Source organism: Vicugna pacos, chromosome 5 (assembly GCF_048564905.1).
Source record: "Vicugna pacos chromosome 5, VicPac4, whole genome shotgun sequence".
Taxonomy (NCBI): domain Eukaryota; kingdom Metazoa; phylum Chordata; class Mammalia; order Artiodactyla; family Camelidae; genus Vicugna; species Vicugna pacos.
The window spans coordinates 68668826-68689917 of NC_132991.1; the positions used below are offsets into that span (position 1 = coordinate 68668826).

Consider the following 21092-nt stretch of genomic DNA (forward strand, 5'->3'; position numbering starts at 1 on the left):
ATGGCTAAAGGAAAATTACATAACTGGAGAACTGTTCTCTAAAACATGCTTGAAGTACAGGGTCGATTTCTTTTTCTTTCTTTTTTTTTTTTTTTTAGATTATTTGTGTCATGGTTGGGGGGTTATTTTAAAATTTAGCACAAACTTACTGTGAAAAAAATTAAAATGTACAGTTAAGCAATAGATAAGTAAATAGAAATAAAGCAAAGGAAAATCACCCATATCGTCCCTCCAATATAATTCCATTAACTCTTCTAGCCATTTTTCTGTGCATTTGTGTATGTATTTCATACACAGAAAGAACAAGACTCATACTACAGGGATGGGGTAACAGCTCAGTGGGAGGGTGCGTACTTAATATGAACGACGTCCTGGGTTAAATCCCCAGTATCGCTATTTTAAAAAAAGAAAAAAGAAAAAGAAAAATAAGTAGGTTAAAAAAAAAAAGAATCATACTAAACGTTTATTTTGTAGCCTGTTCTTTACACCAAGTAACATACATCATGAGATTGTTTCCATGTCATACATATTTTGGGGCTATTTTTAATGGCAGTGTGTACATAAACTAGAATGTATGTACTGTTGTGTGAATGCATCATAATTTATTTAACTAACTCCCAGTTCTTGGATTAGGTTGTGTTATGGGCTAAATAGTGTCCCCCTAAAATTTATATGTTGAAGTCCTAATCCCCAGTATCTCAGAATGTGTCTGCATTCAGAGATTGGATTTTAAAGAGGTAACTAAGTTAAAATGGAGACATTAGCATGGGCTTTAATCCACTATGATTGGTGTCTTAGAAGAGGAGGAAACTTGGACACAGACATATGAGAAGAAAGACTATGTAAAGATACAGGGAGAGGATGGCCATCAACAAGCCAAGGAGAGACACCCCAGAAGACACCAATCCTGCTGATGTCTTGATCTTGGATTTCTAGCCTCCAGAACTGTGAGAAATAAACTCCTGTTGTCACCAAGTCTGTGGTGCTTTGTTATGGCAGCCCAAACAAATAATATAGGTTGTTTCTAATTTTTTCCAATTAGGAACATCCTTGTATTTAAGTCTCTGGGCACATATCCAATTATTTTCTTGGGATACATTTCTAAACAAGAATTGCTGGGTCAAAGGGTAAGTATCTTTTTAGGCTTCTGACATGGATTACTTCCCAGTACTCCTAAGGCCATTAATCTTCAAAGTGCTAGAGTTTTTCATTTCTTTTCTAATTATGTGTTATTCAAATTTTCCATTAGGAATACATATTGCTTTTGTAATAATAAAATATATTTGTTTTTAAAAAGGGAAGAGAGAGCCTTATACAGTATGAAAAATTTCCACATTTGATTGAATGAAAATGAAACTTACAATGAAAGTGTGGTTTGAAGAGAAAAAACTGAAAGCTAATCAAGAGAATGAGAAGAAAACCACAGACTGGGAAGAAATATTTGCAAAAGACGTATCTGATAACTGTTATCAAAAATACACAAAGGACCCGCGATGGGAAGCTGGTGTCGGAGTCATCTGATGTCCTGTCCAAGTGAAAGTCTCCTGCAGAAGGAGCCATGCAGGGGGCGCATTGGCGCGGGAGACCTGAGGCTCACCCCGGGTCCTCAACCCATCCTTGGTGAGGGTTGACTTCTCGGGCTCCCCTCTCTTGCCCATGACCCCAGTTAAAAGCCAATTCAAATGTCTTTTTCAGAATAAATCCAAATCAAGTGTCTTTTTCAGAATAAAGCCCCAGCTGGCTCTGCCAAACCCCCCCAAAAAAACAAACAAACCACAAAGAACTCTTAAAACTCAACAAACAAAACAAACAACCTGATTAAAAAATGAGCAAAAGGCCTGAACAGACATCTCACCAGAGAAACATATGATGTTCAACATCATATGTCATTAGGGAATTATAAATTAAAACAGCAATGAGATACCAAACGACACTTATTAGAATGGTGAAAATCCAAAACACTGATAATACCAAATGCTGGCAAGGATGTAGAGTAACATTCATTGCTGATGGGAATGCAAAATGGTGCAGCCATTTTGGAAAACAGTTTCTCAATTTCTTACAAACTAAACATACTCTTACCCTATGATCCAGTGATTGTGCTCCTTTGTATTTACCCAAAGGAGTTGGAAACATATGTCTACCTAAAAACCTGCACTTGGATGTTTATAGCAGCTTTGTTCATAATTGCCAAGGCTTGGAAGCAACCAAGAAGTCAACCAAGGATAAATAAACTGTGATACATCTATACAATGGAATATTACTCAATGTTAGAAATAAGTGAGCTATCAAGCCATGAAAAGACATAAACAAGCTTAAATGCATACTACAAAGTGAATGAAGTCAATCTGAAAAGGCTACATGCTGCATAATTCTAACTATATGACATTCTTGGAAAAGCAAAACTACGGAGACAGTAAAAAAAAAGAAAAAAAGAGTGATTACCAAGGGTTAGGAGAAGAGAGAGATGAATAGGCAGAGCCCAGTGGATTTTTAGGGCAATGAAACTATTCTGAAACTATAGTGCTGGATACATGTCATTATACATTGGTCAAAACCCAGGGAATGTGCAACAAGAAGAGTGAACCCTAACGGAAACCTATGGATTTGGGGCGATGATGTGTGAATGTAGATTCATCAATTTTAACAAATTTTCCACTCTGGTGCAGGATGTTGATAGTGGGAGAGCTGTGTGTGGCAACAGGGGCAAGAGGTATATGGGAATTCTCTGCATTTTCCTTTCAATTTTGCTGAGAACCTAAAACTGCTATAAAAATAAAATCTGTTAAGAACCCAAACAACGAAAAGCTCTTTGAGAGATGCATGTTGAATCAAGTCATTATTAGGAAACTTGTCCACTGCCAAACTTCCCATTTAAGAAAAGGCACCACCTTTCTCCTAGTTATACAAACCAGAAACCTGGGTCTTTCTTGCTGACTTCCTTTACTTCATTCCCCACTTTCATTCACTCCTGCTGAAAACGTATCTCTTTTTTTTAAACTTTTTTTATTGAATAATAGTTATTTTACTGAAAACATATCTTAATATTCTTCCTGTCACTGTTGCCACCTTTCCCGGCCAAGCCATTATCTCTCTCTAAGACTAGATATAGTCTAACTGTTCTTCTAGCTTCTGTTCTTGCCAGATTTTAATCTGTTCACACCGCAGCCAGAGTAATCACTTGGAAACATCAATTTATGTCATTTCACTGCTTAACATTTGAATGGATTTTTTTCTGCACTTCAAATAAAAAACCAACTCTTCAAAGCTGGTCAGGCATCTGCTTATCTTCCAACCTCAACTCCCTCTCATCCCCCTTGTTCATCAAGCACCAACATGAGACTCCTTCACCCCATTGCCTAACAGATGTCTTGTTACTCTCTATCTCTGAGTCTGTTTGTTTGTTTGTTTGTTTCCTTCACAGACCTTGAATTCTATAAGTTCTTCTTTCTTTATTTATTCCCTGTTGACCCCCCATGGAACTCACCTGGAAGTTCCCTGAGAACAGGAGTTCATCTCTTCTGCCTAATCTGGCATGCCAACACCTGACACCATGCCTTTAGCTTAGCAGGCAGCAGTGTAGCAAGGGTGGGGCAGTGGGAGCAGTAACCCCTGGTTCAAGCAATAAGGGGGTGGGTTTAAGAACAATAATGGAAGCCAACTAGGAGTTGGTTTGCTTTTTATTTTCACCATGAGTCTTTAATTCTAAACAACATGGGTGATAGAATACTCCTCTCTCCTCCAAATTCTTTTGTTTATATAAACTCTGTAACAATTGTTGCTATTACTGAGTTTCCGGAATGAAAGCTTCAAATTAGCATATTTGTATCACTTATGCTTCTTTAAACATTTTATTTTACATAAAAGCTAATTCCCAATTAGACATGCAGACTCTACACACAGGCATTTCAAGAGTAAGTTCACAATAGTTTACAATTCTTCTAGCTCATTTTGGGAAAGGTTCACATCTCAGACCTCTATAGTACTACATATTCTTGAATTTAAACAGTAGATTCAAAATAAATGATAGCATGTGCTTTTAGAGATTAAGATACAGAATGATTTCTATTCTCTCACTGTATGTGATCATTTAAAGTTTCATTTGTATTTAAAATTTAAAACAGTGAAACTGAGTGAACACTGCAAGATCTAACATTTTAATCTGGTTAGTGCATATTTTGGTTCATACATGAAATATTTTACTGAATTTGAATAATATCTTTAAAATTGAAATTAATTCTTTAAAATTATTATTCTTATTTAATAAGCTAAAATATTATTCATCAACAAACTAATATTTAGGCATATGTTTTTTCATTTTTTCAAAAAGTACATTAGTGTAAATAAAAAGTATCAATTACTCCTTTCCTTTCTTGTACTGTAATATTTCATTATTTATTTATTTATATCATGACTTTATCTATATATAAAGCTCAATGAAAAAAATTTTGCCCTCAGATTTTTTTTCTAGTCCTTGTTAGTCTTTTCATTTTGTGATTTTTAAAAAATATCTTATTACTTTCTTTTTTAAGCACTTTTATTATTTTGTTGGGGGGGGATTAGGTTTATTTATTTATTTTAATGGAGGTTCGGTACTGGGTATTGAACCCAGGACCTTGTGCATGCTAGGCAGGCACGCTACTGCTGAGCTATACCTTCCCCCTGCTCATTTTGTGATTCTTATTTAAAATAAATTAGTTGTATAAAGGAGGGGAGCTAAAAAAATCATCTGCTTTAGGTTTTGACTATGTCAGATATGGTGATTATTGGTGATCAAAAAATATTTGTCGACTATATTGAATTAGTCAATTTGAAAAGTCACAAATATGTAAAGATTTAATCTCTTTCCAAAATAACCAGCCTATATACTAACTAAAGACACTGACAATTTTACTTTCACCTGGTAAAATCTATTTACTTACAGAAGATGCAAGACCAGATAAATCAAATTTTTTCAACGGGCAAAACATACCTACCCAGCATATGACAATGAAGTCAAGGTTTGGCCTAGACCGTAGTCACCAAGGAACAATTTTTAAATGACCCATAAGTTCTGGGAAGTAAGCCACTCATTTTGGAAATGCAGACTCCTGAGTTTACCGACAAAAGTGTAGAATTGGTGAGTTTAGAGAAGAGCACTGAATCTCCTGCAGTTAGTTCCTCTGGAAAAGGTGGGAAAGTTCCTCAGCAGGAAAGAGTAGGCAGCCTACTCAAACCACCACTTCCTTTACTCTTGTGACTGTACCCTGCTGTGTTTTTAGGACAGTAAGTTCCCTATGTTCTGTCACTTCTAACTTCTGGGTAACAATGAAAATGAAATGGATTTTCTGCTGCTCTAGGAATCAAAGGGGTTTTGGGCTTTGAGCTTCATGAATTCCAGTTCCTGATTCTGTTTCCTCAGTTTTAATATGTCTGTCTCTCTGTCTTTATGTCTCTCTGTCACACACACACGCACACACATAGGCAAGGAAATATTGTTCCCTAATCCCAGCTATAAAGGACTTTTGGGTGTGGACTCACGTCTTTGAGATATCAGTGCTGTAATGGGTGGAGCTTATCTGAAAAATTCAAGGAACTGTTTGAATTAAAGGGAAGTTCTTGCTTTGTCTGTTTTAGTTAAAATGTAATCTTAAAAAATAAAAAGTCAGAGTCCAAATCAATTTAATTATTTTGACACTTAAAAAGGAAGAGGGATTAATAAATGTGTTTACTTCTTCCTTTTTTAAAATGACGGTTAATTTCCTTTCCATTTACTCACTATCTGGGGGAAGAATGGAGAAATAACAGTGGACTTCCTATAGAAGAGTGCTCATCAGTGGAGAGAACACACAAGCTGCCTTGCTTCACAGTTTTAGCCAGGGCTGCCTCTCCTCTCAAGTTCATTCTAATATACCTAGCATTTCCTCTAGGCCCTTATATCCATGTTATGCTTGGGATGGAAATTCCTGAGACAGGGAGTCCACACCAAGCTTACAAAGATTAGGAAGGGAGCATAAATGGGTGAATCTTGTTGGATAAAAGACATTTAGGAATTGCTAGATTTGGGGAGAGTCCAGATCCCACCTAAAAGGCATTTAAATAAAAACACATTTTAAATATTATGCAGGCCAAATAAACACAGCTGGCTGGCTGAGTTCAGCTCTTGGTTCATCCTGTTTTTACTCCTTTCCTAGAGAATAGAGATTGAAGTATTATCCTCTTGCATGTCAGATATGGAAATGATACAGAAAATCAAAACTAATTAAGAGGAAGGTCTAAATAGACCATGAATTAGTAAACTTTTGCATACTTTAGGAGAGGCTATTTCCAGAATTGTAGTCACACTGAGAATGAACGGAGTCCTGGTTCTGGTTTCTTATTTTAATTCTTCGAATCAGCTTTGGGCTGAGTAATAAAAAATATTTTTGTGTAAATCTCTTTGAAAGGATAGCCCCCCCAATTCAAAATTCAATTACTGCCCTTTTTGATTTTTGCTTACACAGTCCACGTGAGGATATCATTCTTGATGTTGCTAAGAATTTTCGTGTTGAAAGAGGCCCTGTTTGAAAACACATGCAAGTTTTTTTTTTTTAACACATGCAAGTTTTGAAATACCTTACAGTAGAAACAGCCCTCAAATCCAAAAAGATTTGAAAGTTGGGGAAAATAATTTCTCTTTTGAGAACATGAGAACATAGTGACTCAGGTTTAGGTAAAAGACAAAATAATATTGAAATTTATCCTGCATTCCTGAAATGGGCAACCTGAAGTCACATTTGAGTCAGATGTGATCTATTTTAACTCAGTACCCCTTGATCACATGGGCTATTTTGGTTTATCAGGATATATGTAGTGATGTCTCATTCTTCCCTCCCTGTTTCATTTTCATCTTTAGTAAAGGAGGTATCAGTAGCTTCATTTACCACCTAAAATTTCCAAAGAAGTTCTTATAATTGGGGAACTTCTCGTCAGTTTATACATCTAAAGCATCTTAATGGAAACCTAAAGACATAAAAAAGCTTTATAGTATTAGAAAAAATTATACGTTCTTTTCCTTCTTATGATAATTTATAAAGTAATACTGAAGGCTGACCAACAATCCTGAATATTGACAAGCATGGAATTTTCAGGTAAAAAATACTCAGAAAGAAGAAAAATATAAGGAGGAAAATAATCAGAAATTATTTCCTCAAAAAATTAAATATCAAGAAAGCCAAAGTAAAAATAGTTAAAAAAAAATCTTAACCTAACTTTGCTTATAAAATGCCATCAGAGAACTTTGCTAAACTTTGACAGAATTCTAGCAAATGCCAGTGTTCCATGAAAATATTCAAACAACTCTGGATTAGACACCTCTTACAAGGTCTCAGGAATTGTAAACTACATTTCACTGCAGGACTATAGTGAGATCATGACAAGGTCACGTTTATTAAGTCCTGGCTTTGGTATTTGTGTTTCTTCTGGAGAGAAGGGATGATCTACAGGCTTTCTGCCTAGTAGCTCAAACTTTCTCAGCCAACGAAAAACAGTGAACTGTTCTAATGTAAATGGTTTTCAAGAGCCTGTCCTGCTTATTATTCATAATCAATAAATAAACACTATGAACCAAATTTGACTAAAGGCATCAAGACGTTGAAAAGAATTGGAGAGGCCTCTAGTTCTTTGAACATGAAATAAGAGAGCCGCCTGGTGGTTAAGGTGGCGCACAGACTTGCTGCTGGTTACCTGAAAACAGTAATATTACTGTTTTATTAACGTGACTGAAAAAAGTAGAGAAAAACACTACAGTAAAAAACAAAAGGATAAAAGCATTTAACTGAGGACCTATTTTCCAAACCCACTTAATCTAACTCACTCTAAAACCATGCTTGCTGAATGTAGTTTATGGGTAATACTGGTACTCATTTATTTGAAATTCTCTCTCTCTCTCTCTATAAAGCATATCCACACAATTTTTCAGTGCTTATCATTGTGGTCAATTTTAACCCTACAGATGTGCCACATATCTCACAAAATAACTTACTAAATGGCCTGTAGTTAAATTACTTTCATATAGAGAACTCAGATGGACTAAGAAGCCTGATTAATAGAAGTTAGGTGAGAGTCTACTTTGACATTTTTAAAAAGAACATTTTGGTGTCAGCATATCAATCAAAGTTGGTACTTCAGAGAGAGAAAAAACTGGTAAGACTTCCTCCCTGAAGCAAAAGTCTGACAATCTAGTAAGGAGATAAACAAGTAGCTATAAACTATAGGGTCAAGTGGCGGAAGGTGAGGCTGGAAAGGAAGCGGCTGACGCATGGTAGACTTAGAACTTCAGGTCAAGGAACACAAACCATTGGGAACCTGGTAAGAGTACTGACAAGATGATTGGCGGCAGAGTATAAAATTGCTGGGAGTAGAGAAAAAACAAAAAAAGGAAGATTTAAATGCCTAACAGAGACTTAAACAGAAGACAAATGCGTAACAGCTGACAGAGAGGTTCTGAAACAGTTAAGAAGGTACAGTGGGAGTTAGGAGAAGGAGACAGATGTAAGAGGTTTTGCTTCAAAGTTTTACTGAATAATTTTTTAAATTTTATAGATGGGAGAAGATGTCACTCCCAGAGGGCATCATTGGTATCATGGAGAAATGAGTTTAATAAATTTATTTTATTAAATTATTTACTTTAAAAACTAAATAAAACTTTTACTTAAAAAAAACCCAGATAGTTCTGAAGTTCTGCATTACATCTAAAGAGAATAATTTGTTTTCTTAAATATATTTCCTTAGATGTTGTATTTTCTCTGTCATCTTTTATAAATTATTGATTGGTTCAATCTATGAAAAGTTTGCTAAGCAAAGAAAACTTCCCTCTTACTTACCCCATTTATCACAGTTACAAAAAAAAATCACTCATTTGGGATGCTTGTTTCCTTGACTAGGAAATAGTTTCTGGGTTTTTCTATCCTTTCTAATTAAGTAGAGAAGGAAAGAAGTGCTCCAGGATTGAGAAGTGATTCTGGTTGAGGAATAGTCGGGAGAGGGAAGCATCAGGCAGGAGAAGGGTAGCTCTTCTTGGAAGATCACATATCTACAATCAACCCAACCTCCTATCTTTCCACTGCCCATCATTTTAGGGTATCTTTTTGTTGCTGTTGTTCCTTTTAAGGCTGCTTTTGATACTCATTTTTATAGAAGGAGAACAGGGTGACCCCAAAATATCCTAGTACAATACTACGTGCAACAAGTTGGTCTAATAAGGCACTCGGTCAAAAAGATCAAATGTAACTTGTATGTGAGTTCCCTCAGGGAAGGCTGTGTTCTTGAAACAGTTCTACAGATAATAGGTGAAAGGTGTCTGCCCATATATGTGGAACCAAAAATTTGAACACACGATGTCAAAATTGTTCTATTTTTAAAACTATAAAGGCAGATTCCTCTGTGAACTGCACATTCCTTGAGGTTCCTCTTTAACCCTGATCCAATCTGCTTCCTTTTCCTTAGCATCACTGACTCAACCTTGGTTTAGGTTATCATTATCTCTCACCAGTGCCACACTAGTTTCTGTTTCTATACTCAACTTCCTCACTCTCAATCCATTCTTTTTTTCCCCTCAAATATATATATTTTTATTGAAGTATACAGTCAGTTTACAATGTTGTGTCAATTTCTGGTGTCCAACATAATGCTTCAGTCATACATGAACATACATATATTCCTTTTCATATTCTTTTTCACTGTAAGTTATAAGATACTGAATATAGTTCCCTGTGCTATACAGTATAAACTTGTTTATCTATTTTATATACATTAGTTAGTATCTGCAAATCTCAAACTACCAATTTATTCCTTCTCACCCTCTTACCCCTCTGATAACCATGTTTGTTTTCTATATCTGTGAATCTTTTTCTGTTTTGTGAATAAGTTTGTCTTTTTTTTTTTTAAGATTCCACATAGAAGTGATATCATATGGTATTTTTCTTTTTCTTTCTGGCTTACTTCACTGAGAATGACGATCTCCAGGTCCATCCATGTTGCTGCAAATGGCATTATTTTATTTTTTATGGCCGAGTAGTATTCCATTGTATAAATATACCACATCTTCTTTATCCAGTCATCTGTCGATGGACATTTAGGTTGTTTCCATGTCTTGGCTATTGTAAATAGTGCTGCTATGAACATTGGGGTGCATGTATCTTTTTGAATTAAGGTTCCCTTTGGATATATGCCCAGGAGTGGGATTGCTGGATCATATGGTAAGTGAATTTTTAGTCTTTTGAAGAATCTCCATACTGTTTTTCATAATGGCTGCACCAAAGTACATTCCCACTAATGATATAGGAGAGTTCTCTTTCTCCATAGCCTCTCCAGCATTTATCTTTGTGCACATTTGAATGATGGCCATTCTGACTGGTGTGAGGTGATACCTCTCAATCCATTTTTTATACACCAGCTGAGATACCTAATTTGAAACTTCCCTGCTTGAATCCTTCCACTGACTTCCAGATACATCCAAACTCCTAGCATATTATGCTAGTCCTTCTGTGATGTAGTCCCACCTGGGTCATCTGGGTTTCTCTGGGTCATCTCTCTCCATACTTTCACTTAACACCCCAAACTCTATTCCCGTATAACATCCTCCCACCCCCAGAAAAACTCCACCATCTCTGGCCTCTAGGGTGTAGTGGGTGCTGCAACTTCTACTAAGACGGCCACTGCTCATCTCTTAGCTAATTCCTACTTACATTTTAAGACAGGAAAGTTGTCTCAAAAGGAGAAATTGCCTCTGACTCAGTAAGACTGGATTAGGTATCCTTGCCATGTACACCCATAATACCCTTAGTTTTCATGCTGTCACAATACTTACAATCTGTACTGTAATTTTCTCCAAATCTACTGTGAGCAATTTGAGGGTGGCCTGTGTCTTTTATCTCCTACTGCAGTGCTTGCTATACAATAGATGTTCAAAAATTTTTTGGTGCCCCTTCGAAAAAGGAACTGACTGGTCACGAGTGAAATTGCATTTTGTTTGCTTCTCTCATGCCCCTAGTCCAGTCATTCTCCTTTCTGGTCTACCCTGCACACCTTTCAGTCCCAACTTCAAATGACTTCTATCAAGGTCTCTCCTTCCTTGGAAACATTGGTTTCCCTACTGTCTATGGCAGCAAGTCCAGAACCTAGGTCTAGCTTTCAAAAGTCTTACTATCTGTTTGGATCTACATGTTCTGCTTTATTTCCAGTCCCTATTGGCTCTTATCTCTGGCCACTTGGTATATTCTGCCTTCATTTTTCCTATTGAAATCCCACCTGTCCTTCCAAGACCCTGCACAATAATCATTTCCTCACTGAAGTCTTCCTTGGTTCTTCACATACTGAGCATATAGTTTACCACTCATTTGGGCACTTACATGTCATCTTGCTTGGAGGTAACCTTTTTTGGGGCAGGCCTTCTCTCTTCCACAAGATGGCTTAAGTTCCTAGGGTGCAGGAATCATATCATCCTCTTTGGTATCTCTCAGTACAGCAATACCTATTCAATTTCAAAAAAGTGAATAATACATTATACCAATAAAATGAAAACTGCCCAGATATGGAATTTGACCTTTAAATTGAAAAACACTAGAGAATAAAGAGTCAGTTTCTAAGTTTGTCCTTTGCAGAGAAAGATGTAAACTGGAAAGGTGGGTTGGATAGGTATAGGTGTAAATGAGAATAATTTTGCTTGTATAAGTCATCATTAAAAGGTTAAACAGGTCATTATTACACATTTTCCCAGGTCATCATATTTTCTCTAAGAACACTTTGTTATCATCTTGAATATTAAACAGTGGGTTATGCAGAGGAATGCAACACTACCCTGTAATATAATATTACATTGTAAGGCTGATCATGTGAATCAAAATGAAAAAGGCACCCCCAACCTACTATCCCTACAATATTATTTAAAGTGACAACAGAGCCTACGAGAGTAGACTATGCTTTTCCTCAAGCAAAAATTCCTTTGGCATCTAGTCAAGGGTAGTCCAGCACTCTTTAAAAAAGTGGTGGTCCTGTGGCTCCTCCTTCAGGACACTTACCTAATATACTGAATTAGTCTAGAGTTGAAACAATGTGTTGCCTTCATAAACTCTTGTTCCATTTCAACAAGCCCTTCTAAAAATACAAAGTTCCAACTGCAAAGATTATTTGATGATGTGAAGTACAAATGAAATGGCACACCAATATGGATTGTTGTTTTGGTAACTGGTAACTTTTCAGCAGCCTCAAATTGCTTCACGTATATTCCTGGCTACTTTATTTAAACACTGGGTCATTTTCGTTTTTATTTTTGAGTTTCTTTTGGTATGGTCAGAAATTGAAAACTGTAGTTTAAAGCAAAATGGAAAATACATTCGAATCTCACTTTTACCAGTTCCATGGCTTTGGGCAAGGTGTTTAACTTTTCTGAGCCACAGTTTTTTAATTTATAAAATGGGGATAATACGCATTTTGTACAATTGCTATCAGAATTATCAACATATGTAAAATAAACTAACGCCATGCCTGGTGTTTAGTGTGCAATTGCTATTATAATGTTTTTTTTATGTATCAGACAGTAATTAAAGTCATATTAGATGGGACATTTACTCTTCTGGTACAAACACCTAAAATATCACCCTAACAATCATAATTTCTGGTGACTTCATAAAATCAAAAGATGCAATCACTGTTGTCATTAATATGATCTTTAATAAGTGGAATAATGCACCATTTTACAGCAAGCCTTTTTTAAACCTAAAGAACTGTCTTAAAATCTCCTTCTCCAATGTCTCTGTATCAATACAATCTTTTTATTTAGGTTTATATATATCAAAGCATTTACTTACAATTATTCATAGAAAACTCTTTAGTGGCTTAATGTCAGCTTTCATAGTGGCATCCATAGAGAATACAAAAGAAAAGTGATTTGCTTTATTTCATACTCACACCGATCCATCAAACACAACTTATACAGCATAGCAAGGTCTCAGACGGCTTATACAAAAGCAAAATAACTGAAAGTAATTATTCATAAATTCATATATGATATTCTATTGGTAATGTAAGAGCAAAACACACCAACAAAAGATACCCGTTAACAAGAAAGAGGGTTCTGAGGAACTGCAATATTTTTCAGCCTTTCTTTTTCTAGAAAAGCATCCTCAGAAGTGAAAACTCTGTAGCTTATGTTTCTCCTGTCCATTCAGAAAAAGCACGGCAGCTACACATTTCCATGTTTCAGCTACTACAACACCATAAGAGTTAGTGTATTTTTACAATTATCCACTTATTTTCATTTGAAAAATTATCAACAGAAAATTAAGGATGATTCCAGCTTATACAAACACTTATACAATATAATCTCCATGGAAACATGACAAGGCATACAAAAACTGTTTAAATAAATAAATGTGACCAGAAAAAGAAAAGCCACAGAAGCCAAGCAATTCAGTGTTAAACCAGGATCTATCTTTGAATTAACTGAATCTTTTAGTATTCTTCTTTAAAAATGTTTCCCTATCACACTTCAGAGGACTGGTCATAAGGTGGAGAGCCTGAGACAAGAGACTGGTTACAAATAACTTCACTACAAGGACATTAAGTATACAGCATACCAATTTGGAGCCTGAACTTGTCTGAAAGAAAAATTCTATTTGGATCTCACAACGTGATAAATAGGTTACCATAGGTTACCTTCGCAAAACCACCCAAGGTATTACTAAACCTATAAACTCACTAATTCACTTTTAGAAGATAGTTTAATAATGCTAAATTACCTCTTGAGAAAATTTTATCAGAGGAACTTCTTTATCAAGTTCTCCCATTAAAAAACAAAGTAAAATGACATGATTTGTCCCATCATGCAGAACCACTTACCCAAAGAACAGAAATGGTTTGAAGATGGTGTTTCAGCTCTAAGGCCTAAATGTGCTGCAACATGTAGCCAATTAGTTGAGTCAGTAATTATAGAACTGGACAACTTTTTATGATTACTGAAATCTGATGTATCTACATAAATTAGGTCAAATCAAAAGAGAAAACATTACATGAATTGTGTGTGCAACAAACATTTTAAATCTGGATCTAATTGCTTGTTTACTACCAATTGAAGTTTTTCAGTGTGCAAAGGGTTGAAAGGGACCCTGAGTTTTTAAGTAATATTATGTCTATTGAGTGAACTAAAACATAAAAGAACAAATAAAATGGAAAAGAACCTCACATGTTGCCTTTCAAAACATTAAAAAAAAGTTGCAGTTTAAAATACAGTATAATTTGTTTAAAAAAATCAATCATAAACTGGACACCCAAAATGATACATTTCTAATGATTCCTTCTCTCTTACCCACATTTTAAAATCTGGGTTTCAAATTAAGTTTAAAAATGAATGTTATAATGTTTAATAGTAACACTACAAACATCACAGTAATAATGGAATTAGAATTTTCAAGATATTATAGATTTATTTTGGGCATAATTTAATACACAGCATAAATTCTTCTGAAATATTTACTTTTAAAATGTCATCAGTCATGAGAGAGAATCCTACATTTTTCTTCATATGCACAAACACTCAATTTTAACCAGTCACTTAAAAGTTAAAGTTTTTATAGTCCAGTCTATGTTGCAAAACAATGATGAGTATTTCAAAAGTGGTCTGCAAAAATGTACACAGATAAAAACTGATTATTGTTGGGCTTGCTTTTGAAAGTTAATCTTGCATTTTGTGTTTAATATTTGATACAAAGAAGTATGTAAAATGTGGTTCAATCATAATGCTAAGCTTGCTACAATAAAGATTTTAAAATTTAATAGTAAAATGATAAACAATTCTGTATGCATGGCTTTTTAGTAATAACTAATGAGAATATAAAATCGTAAAACTCCACAATAGAAAATGTTAGATAATACAAACTTAAATTAAGTGCTGATTTGCTGACAATCTGATGGTTGGATCCACTGTCAAATGGTAAACATATTAATTCTCAATTCTATCCTACTGAACTATTACTTAACTAGAGTAATGAATTTGAATATAACAAAATATTTTAAGTGTTCTTAGACATAGTTATTAAAAAAAGACTGAGGAGATAATGCTAAAGGAACCAAAGCAATTTAGTCTGAAAACTTGACTTAGATGTTGAGAAGCCTGAAGCATACTGAAGAAAGACAACATTTGAGATGATAAGCTACTCTTTCACTTTACTACTGGATAAGAGAAACAGATATAAAATGAAACAGGAAAGAAGCAGATTAGATATGAAGAAAACTTCTTGACAGATTTCAAGTCAGACAACCAAGGGACAGAGTAAATGAGACAGAAACTAAGAGGTGAAGTAAGGAAAGTAATGGGTAGTTGCATGAGTGCCCTGGGATTTCCTCTTCTTGTGTATGTTAGTTTAATCTGGGAACCTGTAGAAGAGCCTTCTTTTGATAATAATTTGTGTAAATTAGCTCAAACAGTGATTTGCCAGTTACTTAATCAAGGAGTATACTTAGGAATGGATCATGCAAGGTTGTTTTTGGCTAAAGTTTGCATAGTTCAGAATCTAAAAGTTAAAATGCACTTTTATCTGCTGAAGAGAAAACTGACAGTAAAGGAATGAATATCTAGAAACATTCCAGTCTGAAAAAGACTCCTGGGGTATATGTGGGAGTGTTACACAATTTCTAGGATAATTGGTCTAGATAATTAGCTAACACATGGGTCAGTGTTTCTAAGTTTAAGAAGTTAACTTGGAAGATAGAGTAATACATAAAGTAGTCTGTGAGTAGTTATGTAATAACCTACATATGACTGGTAGTAAGTAACATACATTTATGAAAGGTTATATGGAAATAGAATGCAATCTCACATTCCTGGAGCTAAGTACCTCCAATGAAACAGTCATTTTTATAAATAAGAAAAAAAAGCAAAAAGTTTGTTGAAAATTTTTTCCCGTTTTTAAATGACTTTGAAGACACAATGGAAAATTCACTGAATAGATGTAGCCTACCAGGTACTTCGTTTAGCTTTAGAAGACAAATTAGAAAATATTTTAAAGAAAAATACTTCTCAAATTTTGTGATAATTCCCACTGAAACACACTTACTTGAGTGTTTCTACCTTTCTTTTAACTCTTTTCACATTCAGAACCAACATACATTTTCTGGAGCAAGTAGAAACATGGAAGGAAGCTATTCAAACTGATTTATAAAAAGGACATTAGTTCTCTGGATTGTAGAATTTTCTAAAGTAAGTAAAAGCAGAAATTTCAAAATGAAGTGAAAGTGATGAGATTGAAAGTCCACATTAAATTAATTTCACCAAGTCAAGTAGGGAATCAGTTTAGGAAAAAGTCTTTGTTCCCACAAGCCACCTTCATTTTTCCCATAATATTTACCTTACCTTTAGTTCTGCAATATAAGAATGTCAAGAGTGAAGAGAAGTGAGATTTTAAGATTCATGATGGCAGATGTGGAACTCAACTTTGTCTTGAATTAGTAATTTCTCAAGCAACAATGAGCATAGACATGTCTACGAGTCTTCTTGTGTTCACCTAACTTCTAAAGTCATTAAGGTATCCGGTTTGGCTTATACACAAACCACAATTATGCTGGAGTTTAATGCTGAATGTCTTACAAAACATCAGCACATTACACATCCTGTTGTACAGTGTGTAGGCAGTTTGGTGTGGATGAGAGATGTGAAGAGACCAAGCGAGGTTAAAATCTCAGCTTTGCCTATTAGATGTGGACCTCGGGCAAATTACTTAACTTCTCTCAGCTTCAGTTTTCCCATCTGTAAAGCGGGAATATTAACTATAATCCTCATATGGTTGCTGTGAGGAGTAAAAGAGATAATGTACGCACACCACAGCATTTGGTTTGTAATAAACTGCCAATGAGTATTACTCTACTCCTTTCCTTTCCCTATAACTTTTTACACTGATATGTTCCCCTCCCAATTATGCATTTAAAAACAGGAAACATTTTTAGGAGTTATAATTAAGTCATTTTGTCTCAACTGAATTCAAATCAACTTCTTTCGATGACTTAGTTCTGGTATATAATTAGCATAGTTAACGGAATTAATAGCAGACTTTGATTACCTATTATGATACTTTTAAGGTTGCAATACTTTAATGGTTGAATTTTAATATTTTTTCATTTAACAAATGAACTTTTATTCAAAGGGACCCAAATGCTTTTCTACATGCAAAATTTTGTGATAGTAATTAAATATTAGCTTTAAGAAACACTAGATAAATAAAGTTAGCAAATGAGTATTTTAAGTGATTTTGCTTGCTTGTATATTAACGGATTCTAACAGTAAATCAGTCTGATGTGCAACTGGATTTAAAATTTAATAAAATGATCTATACTCTATCTTTTCAAGAGTCTACTAATAAAAGACTGGGGAAAGGATATTATTTGTTTAACATGCTTGCATGAAATGGGAAACTATAAGGAGTTCTTTTAATTTGGTATATCAATTTTTGAAAGCATATTATTATTAAACATCAAAAAACTGCAGGAAAACTTACAATTAACTGGCCCAAACAGTGTAGTAGAACATAAGAGAACTCTTCTTCTGTCAGGAAAAGATCAGTTAGACCTCAAATGGTCATTTATCCTTGATGCTTCCAATTGGAGAAGAAATATAATTTATTTTGATTCAAAGATGTCTTACAATTTTTTTTAAGTATGCTGAAATATAGTTGAAATACACTGAAAAGCAAGAGAACTAAATGAAAATTTACTAGGAAAGATATAAATAATTCATTACATAGATTAGAAAATAACTAAATAAGAAAATTTTATTCCAGGTGTATGAAAAATATGTTAAAAGTCTGAATCAAGAGAAGGGTCAATAAAACATAAAAGGTGGAAATCCTGGGCACTAGCAAGATAATCTTAATTCAAAGAATTCAAAATCCTGTTTAGCAATTTAGCTGAATAAATGATAAATGTTGTAACATCTAGTTTTATAAGATCACCACCGACAGCAAACAAAAGAAGCCTTATGCACAAGTAAGTCATAAGTATTTTGGAGAGTAAACGGAAATTTAGGCCTGTCTTTAGCTAAATGATGCAAATAGAGAAATATGAGTGAGAAAATATTGTCCAGGAAAAAACCTAAATCAGGAATTTGGGGATTCAAGTTTTCCTCTTAGCTTTTAATCTCCCAGAGAAATCTTAGAAATTAACTAATAACATCTAGGAAGTTCTCTGAGAATCTGAAAAAAATAAGTGAGACCATCATTGTTTGCAAATTGAAAGAAAATAATTTGTGCTTATAAAAAAAAGTCCCTTATTTGACATAAAGTGCTTTATTTAAAAAACATGCAGAGGTTGTTTTAAAGACAATTACCAGTAATGAAAGAAGCAAGGGAAGCTTTAAAAAAAAAATGATTTGAACATATAACACATTATCACTAAAAGGTACATTCTAATATAAGTAATAAATGCTACTCACATATCAAAGATGACATGAAAAACTGGCAAAAGGAAAAATTATGAAAATAGAATTAGTAAAGAAACACACAGTTTTGAAAAGACAGAGGTAAGTCTCAGTCTGCTTAAAAATGATAAGTTTGGCAGCAATCCTTCCTTCCACAGGGATTTGGCATGCCAGTTGAATGATTTTTCCACACAGTGTTTTAGGTCATGGGAAGAGGAATTATTTTCAGATAAAGTTACCAGGCTTTGCTTGGGAAAAGAATAAAAAAGATACTGCAGGTTTAAAACTATGAATTACTTTTAAAGTTATCTTAAACAGGATGTAATTTTATTTGAGTCAAACATGGCCTATTCAGAGAATGAAGGCTATAATACTATACTGTCTTAACCATCTACCTACTTAAAAAATTCCATATAAGTATAGCTCTATAAGTTTTCTGATAAAAATGTGCTTCTTAAATAAATGAATGTGGAACAGGAACACATATAAAAAATAAAATAAAATGGAAAACAGCTAACATTTGACTTACTCTACTTTGTTCTATGCTCTTATGAACTTCCAAAACCAGAACCAAATATGTTTATTAAAATGCCTGGAAGGAAATGTTTAGGATTTGGAAGGATAAAAGAAATGGCATTTCAAATTAGGTTTGGTAGTTCCTTCTTCAGAGCCCTTTGAGACAATGTTTCTGCATTCTCCATAAGGAGAGAGAAAGCAAGAAATCAGGTAGCTGCTTTCTCTTGTGCAAAAATTCACTGTCATAGAACTGACCTGCCAACATGATGGAGGATGGGCGAGAAAAATGTTCATATCATGGAAGAATGTGTGCTCTGTTAGGAAGAGACCTTACAAGAAAGCTTATTTGTGGCCTATAGACTATTGCACGTTCAAACAAAACGCAAGAGAAAAAAATGTCCATCAGATAATATGTTCAGGAACGTATCAACATATAAACTAGCTTGTGCCCAGGAATAATACATGGATACCAGACACCACTGCAGTCAAACCTGTCTTAGTTTGCTTCTGTTTTAATGACCTTTAGAAACTGGTCCAAACTGATTATCAGCAATACATTGTTTTTGCTTTTTTTCTTAAAAAAATATTTTGAGACCACTTTTGATACACACACATATAATTCTGTGGTCATAACAGACAAATATAACTTTAGCAAGACTAAACAAAAGTGCAAAACTTAAAAAAACAAAATTAAAAAATATGGAAGCATAAGCTAAATTTTTTCTGCATAGCTGAAATCTATTTAAAGCAAGTCCTTGTTGCAGGGGTGGGAGGGGATACTGACAGGAGGATAAAGCAGTTTTTTTTTTTAATGTCTTCTGCATGTTTAAACAATGCAAAAAATAATTTCCTTTCATAAGCTTGAGACGTTTCACAGGCAGTTCATCCCTATATCTTTAGACACCATTGTTGTGGCAGTGCCTCCTTCTGCAAGGTACACAGCAGTGCTAGATTTGGAATGAACTGCCCTGTCTTTGCCATTGTTGTTGACCTCACAGTCCAGTGGTTCAGTGGAGATGACCCAGGTGGAGGGGCGCCACCGCTTAAGAGAATAAGGAGTTTTCACACGTTTCTTGATCTTTTCACCAGATCCTGATTTGCCATCTTGCGATGAATCACCTACTGAAAATAAAAGTGCAGAAAAATAAACTATATATAGAGAAACTATTAAAAAGTAAAAAGAATTGTAACTGGAAAAGAGATCAAACTGATGTCTGCAGAAGGAGCTAATGGATGTTTCTTGAAATTCATGATGCCAGGCAATATTTTTCCAGGCAAAACCTAACCAATTAATTTTTGTAATTCTTTAAGTCCAATGTTTTTATAACTGGTAGGATTATTCCATATGGAAAGGAAGAAAATATAGGAAAAACACAAAAAAGTAAAAACAGAAGAAAACTCCAAGTTCTCAATTGTATTGTAAAATCCCTTGGTTATTAGTAGCAATTCGAACTTCGCAGAATGCATTTAATCATTCTATTTCATACTCAAACTGCAGCAAATTTTAAAGGCACTTGGCGTATAATATTTTTCAGAAGAATTACACAAATACTAGAGTACAAATTTTCTAGTAATTTCCCCCTCCCATAACTGACAAGACATTTTACTGATGTGGAATACTGCCATAAAGTGTCACCTTTTCTGTAATACAAGCCACTCAAACAATGGGCTAGATTCTACTAATTTTTGACAGCTGAATCTGTTCAGCCCATTTTGGAGTCTTTGAAAACAACCATAAAGCATGACTTTTTTTCCCCATAAGTGCTATCAGACTAAAAGAGAAATCATTTTTTTATAATAATAACTGTTGAAGATTTTGGTAAGCTCTCCTGTTTTGTGTTATAATCCTGTTAGGGCCATAAACCAAGTATCAAGTTATTTGTTTAAGTTGCTAGGGGCCTCGTAGCACAATGCTATAGGCATGTGGGAGACTTAACACATAACTCTTGGAAAAAATGACGCTAAAAACCAAGAACAACTTTATTGTTTCTTTTTAGTGACTTTTCTAAATTTCCTCTGGACTTGAAAGATTTATTAAGATTTTTCTAATAAAATATAAATGTATATAAAAGATATTAAATTGAAATATATATATATAAAAGATATTAAGTTGAAATAACTTAAACAAACTGCTTCACAAGTTATACTAACATTA

General features: G+C 34.4%; 1 protein-coding gene across 2 annotated transcripts in view; it reads right to left on the bottom strand.

Moving 5' to 3' along the window:
• Window positions 1-12668: 12668 nt before the first annotated feature.
• Window positions 12669-21092, bottom strand: part of BMPR2 (bone morphogenetic protein receptor type 2) — a 154111-nt gene continuing 145687 nt past the window's right edge. For both annotated transcript variants that reach the window (XM_006205197.4, XM_072961452.1), the window contains one exon: window positions 12669-20059. In XM_006205197.4, the coding sequence (XP_006205259.1) occupies window positions 19809-20059 (251 nt within the window). In that variant the 3' untranslated portion in view covers window positions 12669-19808. The remainder of the gene's footprint in view (window positions 20060-21092) is intronic.